The 9,657-nt window shown below is 30.0% G+C and overlaps 1 protein-coding gene across 1 annotated transcript; it reads right to left on the bottom strand.

Annotated features, from left to right (window-relative positions):
• Positions 1-207: 207 nt before the first annotated feature.
• LOC111030653 lies at positions 208-1,526 on the bottom strand (the record flags this gene model as incomplete). The annotated part of the gene is made up of 4 exons (XM_022310267.1): positions 1,310-1,526; positions 758-1,168; positions 404-643; positions 208-331 (listed from the first exon to the last, which is right to left on the bottom strand). Coding segments are annotated over exons 1-4 (992 nt in total), but the record flags the coding sequence as incomplete, so codon positions are not given.
• Positions 1,527-9,657: the final 8,131 nt, after the last annotated feature.

The following is a 9,657-nucleotide window of genomic DNA, read 5'->3' as shown; positions in this document are numbered from 1 at the left end:
ATATTCATTGGAATGTTTTTTATCTGTACTCTTTCCAATATATATTTATAAATTAATGCTTTTGAAAGACATTTTAAATATTCTCTGCGAACAATTTTTGCATTAGTGTTACTAGCATAAATAATTTGGCTATTTATGCCCGCAATATTTAGAACAGAAAAAAATATTGTCAATGGCCAACGCCGGCTGTTTCTTGAGACGGAATACTTTCCTTTCATTTGGTCAACAGTGTCGACTCCCCTTTTGGTCGAGTTATAAAATTTGATCATTTCAGGCTTTGATCTAGCACAGTCAGTATCAATGCTATCATCGTTATGCATAGTTGATATAACTAAAACAATTTTATTAGCTTTAGGTTTATATGACACTAAAGTCATGTTTTTTTTGAAACCAAAAATACTACTTTCATTCGCCCGCTCTTTGAGTTTTTGAACAAAAATTGGTGGTATTTCTCTCTTATTCTTACGTAATGTTCCAACCATGGTCAAATTATGGTTATTGAGAAGGTCTTCTGCTAGAGGAATACTGCTGAACCAATTATCGCACGTAATATTTCGACCTGAACCAGAAATTGGCCTAATCAATCTTTCCACGACACTACAAGCACTGTTATTTACGTGATAGGGCCCGTTTGGCTGCTTCCCTGCATATATTTCCAAATTATATGAATAATATGTATTTGAATCTACTAATGCAATTATTTTGAGGCCATACTTTGCGGGTTTATTAGGAATATATTGTCTAAAACGACAACGACCTCGGAAAGACTCTAACATTTCATCAATTGTAACATAATTATTCAATTCATAATAGTCTTGACATCTTCTAACAAAGTCTTCAAAAAATGATCGTATTGGTGCTAGATTGTCTACAGATTGTCTCATTGCACGTGTTGTTATATCATCAAAACGAATTGCTCGAAGTAATAAATAAAAGCGATTCATACCCATCGATAATCTAAAATATTCAATACCTGTACCGTCCATAGCCCATAAGTCCTTTATATTCACATGAGAAGACTGATGAACACCTGCTAAATATAATAAACCGATTAGCGCTTTTATTTCTGTTAGACTAGTCGGTCTTGCATCACGTGAACGATCAAACTTTGGTCTTATACGGTCAAGATAAATATTTGTGTATGTAACAATTTGTTCCAAAATAGAATCTGGAAAAAATAAATTTCACGATTCTTCAACACTATTTGCATTTTTAGCAAGCCCTTTTACTCCAGGTATATGTCTAACTATATTATGTCGTCTTATTCTATTATTTTTTGGTGGAGGACAATATTTCCAAAAAGTTTTACCATCTTTCCCTATAAATTGCGGTCCGTTCGACCAATTAGAAAATAAATAGGTGCCATTATCTTCATAATCACCGTCTAAAGATTGTTCAGAATCACTATAATGACTTATATATTCTACCTCATCAACTCCTTCTTCGTCACTGCCTAAGATTTCGTCAAACTCGGTATTTTCATCATCAATATTTTCAATAAGTAAACGAATTTGATCGTCGTCCATTCTAATGAAAAAATAATATAATGTAAAACAAATATATTGAAAATATAGTGTGACTAAAACAAAGAAATACCTGCTAAAAATAAAATGTACTGATACTTACATTTATAAATGTTTTATCTGTATTATACTCGTAGTTACACACGGTATGGCGAACCAATGTCAACTAAAAACAATCTTGCCAGTCACAATGAAACTAAAATATTCATTTACGTTTTATCGATAAGGAATAACGTCTTATCGGCGATAAGAAAGTTAACATAAGTTAAAATTAAATTGTGTGTCAATGTCACAGTATAACACGCACACGGTCTTTTAGACCGTGTTTTAATAGGTAATGGACTTTGAACCCTTCTATAGTACAGGCAACAAATCGTATACAGTTAAGAATTGTATCTAATGTTAGTTTATCATCTAATTAGAAGGTACCTAGATTGGGTTAGGTTAATATTTCGTATTTTTGAAACAATGAACAAAATTCAAAAAGCCCGGTCTTTTTGACCGTGAAGCGTGTACTCTAGGGTACTTCCACGTTTTGAACTAAACCTCCATATTCAACGATTAAGATAATACAAACAAATTAAATCAACTACGAAACAATGACAGTGATATTTCCTTTGATGCAATAACCGTCAATGATAAAAAATCAGCCATATAGAGGCAAGCGATGGTGATAAACTAAATGGAATTTATTTCTCATTATATCATTATTCATTATCATCGGTAAAGAATATGCAAATTGAATATGTGTTCATATACTCAGTTTTCGACGTCAAATGTTTATTAAATACGTAGATAGTTATTATTAGAATATTTTTATGACCATAAAGTTATAGGTTAAGATTTGCTTAAAGCTTTTATTATAAATAGCATTATTTAACAAAAATTGTATTGTTTGGTTCATTTTAAATTTAATATTACAGAATTAGCTTGTTGCAGATGCAATATGGATAACAACAAACTGTGAAACTTCTTACAATAATTGTGATTTAACCTGTTACATATTTATTAGATACATAACTTTTTGTTCTAGGTTTGAAGAAGTTTAATGTAATTGAATAATCAATAAGTGTATATTGTATAAACAAGAAATCAAGGTTGGGATAGTTATATGTTATAACTATCCCAATCTCGATAACTTATAACCAATATTTATATTGTTTTATTTCTTATACTAAAATCATTGATTATAAATACTACCTAGTAACAGTAGTAACTAAAACTTACTAGAACTTATAATCAATGGTAAAATGTTTATTAAAACATTTGAAACTAGACATTGTATTTTATAGAAATATAGTAGTATAAATAGCATACATATACATTTTACAAACCTATCCTAACGTAAAATCTAAATGTATTAAACCAATTACTTGTTAAATCTTGTTAAAGCGATTTTTTGCAAATAAATATTACAAACGAGTACATTCATTATCCTTCTACAACTCATGGGCGAATAGGTACTTTGTTTTTTACCCGGATATATTTATTAGGCCACATATACCTAATTTGATTTACCTATTGTTATATATTTAATCACATATGACTCTAAAGGCACAGTAAACATTAAACAACATTTTAATATTTCACTATGACTAACTAATACTGTGTATACTTACTTATAAACAATAAGATCAAAGACTCCTGTATATAATGTGGAGTCTTAGCTGTATAAAAAAATAAATTATACCATGTAAAAATTAATGTTAGGCTAATAACCTAAGATGCTGAAGCCAATTTTCTTTATATGAAAAAAAAATGTAGTAATAATTTAGCATACTAGTATGTCTCAACGTTGTATTAATAAGAAATGCTACAACAATACAATTTATCATATTCTTCAAGGTGATTTATTTTACTCTTCCCCAATGCAGAATTAAAATAATGTACATAATATACTTATGTATAAGGTCTCTTTCAAATAATCAATTGTAATATAAGTAGGTATATGAAAGCTACTATCCATACTATCTATCTAAATCTCTCTCATATTATCATTAATACATTTTAGGTTAGATGATTAATGCATTTTTTTATATTTTTACTACCTATTATAATATATTTAATCATATATCAACACCTAAAACATTATAAAATATACTTACTTATGTCATCTTGTTTATTTTTATAACCCTTAGCTATTAAAAGGAAATATATATTATTGATATGTCTCAGTTTGATACTGTTTTTATATTTCAAAAGGATCAATTACACGTACTTTTATATTGTATAAGTAATGTAAACGATAAATATGTGATTGTAATTAAATTATTAAGTTAGCCTGATGCCATGAAGTATCACCCTCAATTTTCAGCAATGGATCGAATATTATCATTAATACATATTATTTTAATACTTGATTAATGTCTATTGATATGTTTATAACTTACTATTTTAATATAACAACGTAAATAACTTATAATGTATACTTACGGAGAGTTCCCATTAAAACATCCGACCTTGAAATATCTTCAAAAGATGCATTCACTATAAAAAGGTAAATTATATTTCACATAAATATTTGTTTGTATATTTTAGACAAATTAATCAGTACGACCATACGTTGTTTGAAATTAGGTAACAGTCAGTTTCTACATATGTAGGTGTATGTGTGGTTGGCGGCGCCGCGGAAGCAATACGAAAGCAGTTCCCGCGGCGTCGTCGGTTGAAAACTGGGGGGAAAAAAAAAGGTGTATGTGTGGTAAGGACTTGTTGGTGAAAATAATGAAAGGTGACCCACCCTTGACTTAGCGACAACGGCTTTTAAAATTTAAATTAATTGCGTTATATGAACACATCGTCTCTTTTTCGACAACGGATGTTAGTCTACTTTTCTGGAAGGATTTAATTTTTTTTTTAACTGACACATATTCATATTTTAATTTATTTTATTTTATTTTATTTTATTTTTTCAAGGAGAGAGCCCTCGGCGACATAGGCCATTGGGTTTTTGTGTTGTATAGGTTTGTATTGTAGGTTTTTGGGACGGTAGGGGGGAACACGTGTGTGTTTGATTTGGCAGAATTTCGAATGGGGCACTTGTAGGTTTCTGCCATGCCCCGGGGGTGGGGGATAGCAGCACTTGTTCTCCGGTCACCGCGACTTGTCCGGAGAAAAATGCCGCCCGGTTCCCGAGGATCGAACAGCGATCGGCTGCGTCGCAGCGGACGCGTCAGACCACTTGGTCACCTCGTCCCCTCATATTTTATTATTATTATGATTTTGTCGAATATCCATATTAATTCACATGTTTTTACATTGATTATTATTTTTTATTTGAAAGAGGAAAATATTTTACAGCCCGTATCAAACCTAGTTTTTCAATATTTCAATCTCAAACTTCATTATAGGTCTTTAAAAAAATGAAGGTTTTTCTTGCAAAATATTATACAGCGTTTCTTAAAATTAAATGAAATCTAAATTCAACGTGTTCTGTAGAATGTTATTTTTATGAATTCAAAAAGAAATTATTTGAAAAATATTCAGTCGACAGATGGATTATACATATTTATGTGAAGTCATTTTTGTCCGCAGAAATGAAAAATTTAATATTTTGTAATTTGTTCAATAGTGATATGTAGAATGAACACAAGCTCGTGTCATAGAGAGACGACGAAAAGAGGTGGGGAATGAGTTGAAAATAATTAGATCCTTAATATATGGCTGGGAGCAAGGAGCCTTAACTTCATGATCTTCTATACTTTCTATTACTCCTGGAAACTTCTTGTTGACTACTTCTATTATCCTCTCTAACAATAACTCTCTATAATAAAAGTCAAATTCATTTACATCACGTTAAAATCGTTACTTATAAAATATTTTTCCCTTCTGGGAACATTTAAAATAACCAAGGATGACATAACAATAACACTTTCACTCAATTTTCTGTTGCCTTATAAAGTTATAACTGATGAAAAATTAATTATTAACTATTTTCTTTTTTAATTTGGTATTTCTAAAACAATAGTCAAAAATCACTTTCTTTAGTATAGTGACTAAAGAATTACTATCGACTCCAAATGACATTATCTTACGTTTAAGTAATCATGATATTTACAATTAAGTTAACAATAAGTTGTTAATTACTTTAAAATTTGCAGTGTTACTAAGATTGTACATTTGTACAATATACGTGAATACGTGATAGTATATAGTGTATACTTACGTAATAGTGTGGTGATCTACTGATTTAATAACCCCCACCTTTACATGTAAAAAAAATCCAACAATGGATTTCCACTTCCCTCAAGAACAATGTCCGAAATTTTGTACATTTTATTTTTAAAATATTATATGTATTTTTTCTAATATTAAATGTAATAATATAACTATGCAATACCCGATTAGTAAGAATTTAAGGAAGTTTGGCAAATAAGGTTATCAGCTATAAACAACAATACTCAACACTCTATTTCGTATCTATTCTTTGGATAGTTATCAATTCTTAAAACATTCTACATTGCCACAAATACACTATATGTATATATGTGTGTGTGTGTGTGTGTGTACAGCCATAATATTTTATTAATGATCACAGATTTATATATAATTAGAGTTGAATATAAAAAAGTGAAAACTACTAACAAAAAAAAAATTATAATTAAATTATAAATTATAATTTATACCTTGAAAATTGCATTATATTGTTATGTTTTTGAGAATATTTTCAAATTTGAACGATCAGCTATTATTGGTAAGAAATGTTTTGTACGTTGAGAATGAATGTTCTACATCGACCGATGTGATAGTGGCGAACTTGAAGTATGGAACATGACTATTAGAAATATAATCTGGACACCGTATTCAAATCTTCAATGTATTTTTGCCAAAAAAAATGCAAGACATTTTTTCAAAAGTTATGGACCAGTATTTTTTTTTTAAAACTAGTTTTAATTTTAACTGTATTTTTAATCCAATTTTACCGATTTTCAAATGATTTTTCTACATCGTTAATTATTTCAATATAGTCAGGTAATAAAAAACCATGTGTTTTTAAAGATGTAGTAAGAGACAAAAAATATGATTTGATGAAAATAAGATCTACGCCTAACCCGGTTACATTGTTATATTTGTTCGCTTGTTTCATGCTGACTGCATCGTCACTGTCAAGTATTTTTAAATAGAACGAATTGTGTTAAAATTATTGCAGTAATAAATTGCTGCGTGAATCCAGGTACCCCGTTGGGTGTTTACAGGCTCTTTAGATAGATTTATTTCAGGGGCTTTTGATTTGAAAAGTTCAACGTGACTCGGAGCTTTTCTGAAGGTCTTTTTTACGCTAGATATGACCTTATCGACTGATTTAAACCGACATCTTACTTCTTCTGCCACTCGATGTAGGCTATGATCATAAATCTTTGTTAAGAGATGATTTTTTACTTGCATTCATAAGAAGTTGTTGTGTCTATTCTGTTTTTTTCCAGCCACCGTTTAATATTTTTGGTATGTTTTTTCTGTTTTCAAATGCTATGTTAAAAACTGAATCTTTTTTCACAACTAATTTGTATTTCGCAGTATTTACAAAAAAATGTTGACAATGATTTTCAGATTACAAATTATATGCAAAAACCATCATAATACTTATACAAATTGCAGAAAAATTGCAAAACCCTAAAATATACAAAAATATGCACCAAAAACATTTAAAGCTGCATACCTCATCTTAGTATGGAACGGATTTGTAGCTTACACTGCTATATTTTAACACGCTGTAAATCAATATGAAAATGCTAGAAGTCCAGAGCCCTATTTAAATATTACACTATAAATAACTAGCAATGTATACTTACAGAAATTAGCCACTACGGTATCATAAGTATCAAGTTCGCTATGTTGATAGTCTATAAAAAGATTTGTTTAATTAATATTTTTTAGTATACTTCCATGTTCATGAGCTCTTTTGATATGGGAATAAATTCAACAGATGTGGATAATAGCTAATATTAGGCACGTGGACAAAGTGAATCTGCACCATAAATAGAGAACGACAAATTTATCATTTGTGCATCAATAGTATGTGGAAACTCTTACAAAGCCTGCACTAGGTACCAACTAGACAGTAATTGTTTTTTGGCCTTCTGTAATATGTAATCAAAAGCTCTGAGCCATACATCACCAGATAATACTGTTTCTAATCACTAAAATAATGAGTTTTATAAAAAAGTAACTAAAAAAAAAATGAGTGCGTTTATGTTATTTAAGAAAATGAACTTACCTTCTAATCCTACTATGAGGTTGTTATTAAACATTTGCTCTATAAATGTTTAAATCATAAATAAGTAATGACAGCGAATATTTACCAATAAATATATTTTTTCTGCACATATGTACTTCTATAAACTCTTGCTAAACGACTGGACCGATGATGATGAAATTTTTGGGTGTTTCAGCAGTTAGTCCCCCCAGATGGTTAAAATAAACGATTGGCCCCTTTAGAAACCCGGTGAGTTTTTTAAATAGAGATTTTTATATTTATGATAGAAATGTTCGTTTATAAACGGTAACTATTGGTTCCAGCTTACAGATTTTTATACTGATAAGAGTAATAATTAGGTATAGTAGGAGTAAGTATTTTTTCATTTTTATAAATGGTTGCCATTATTTACTCGGGCAGTGCTATAAAAGCACTCATCAAACTTTCGCGTCAAAACTTTTTGAAACAAATATGAGTGGTGTTTATTTTTTTAAGGTTTGAAATTACTTTTAGTGATATCAGGAAGTTTTCTGAATTTTCTAATAATTTGCATAAATTTGCACTGCATTCAAAAATCCTCTTTTTTGAAAGTTAATCATAAAAATGTGCTGTATTAATTTAATTGAGTATGAGGCTATTGAAACTTGGTCTCTGAAGGTCTATACCGTAGTTAAACGTGATGGCAATAATTTATCATAAGCGGAAAGCATATCATTACAATATAAACAATAAATTGGCTGCTATTTTTTTTGAAAAATACATTATACTTATCCTGGTCGTACATAGTAACACGGTATCACTGTTAACACAAACAGCAATGAATGAACATTTTTTAGAAAATAATAAGATATTCATCGAATTTACGTTGTAAATGTGTATACGTAAGATATTAAAAAAAAATTGTATATCGATGTAGGTATACTCATAAAATTGTAATAGTGCATATTATCATCATCTCAAATGTGTAAAAAAAAAATTATTGTTTTGTTAAAATATTAATACTACATGTTGGCCTAGATTGATTATTTGGTAAAATAGTAAGTATGGACTTTAATATTTTATTAATATTATAATAAGCAAAAATAAGGCATATTTATTTCTTACAAATATTAAAATAAAAAATACAAATCTTTGGCCTGGGCTCCTCGGGTGGGATAGCTTTACCCAGAACGCCGAGAGACCAAATCTGCCGTGCAGAATATTATTGAGTAAATAGTTCGTGATGTGATGTTTTTAAGACCCGAACAACGATAACCAAATAAGTCGAAGAAAATTCACCCAAAAACAAATTTTTATAATAAATCCAGTGTATTCGAATTATGAAAACTCATATTCATTTTATTCAAAAATAAGTGCTCAAGGAACAATAGCATGTACAGGGTGCGGCAGACAAATCCGACGATTTAAATGAATAAATAAAAATAGAAATCATTTTTTTATTAATTTTTCGCCAAACAAATAAAAACTACACAAGTGGAATTGTATGTTATATATTATTTAAAAACTTCATTTTTTCAAAGTTCTCTTACGTTTTTCAATAGTCTCCTCAAAGTCCGATCACTTAAGGCAAGTTCTTTACTGTAACGCCAGGCTGACTTTCGAGAACTTCACCTTACTGCTTGTGTCACCCGCTCTACATTTTCTTGAGTCCGTCTAGTTTTTTTACTACCTCCCCTCTTTTGCGTCATACTAGCTGTGGTTTTAAAGTTTTTTACCCACAGGTCGATGTTACCACGAGAAGGCACAGGATCGTGAGGAGATAAACTAAATTCAAAATTGTTGGCGAAATGGACTTTGAGCGCCTACGAAACTATCATTACTAAATTCCGGGTATTTAAAAGCGAGAAGAACATTCCCGAAATCTCTACCACTTTAGTCCTGCCCACTAGTTCTTGTTAAAATCGTCGGGTTTGACTGCCGCATCCTGTATATGAAGGTCTC

Source organism: Myzus persicae, unplaced genomic scaffold (genome assembly GCF_001856785.1).
Source record: "Myzus persicae strain clone G006 unplaced genomic scaffold, MPER_G0061.0, whole genome shotgun sequence".
Classification (NCBI taxonomy): Eukaryota; Metazoa; Arthropoda; class Insecta; order Hemiptera; family Aphididae; genus Myzus; species Myzus persicae.
The sequence above is the reverse complement of the archived record's forward strand: the minus strand, read 5'-3'. Positions and strand labels throughout refer to the sequence as shown.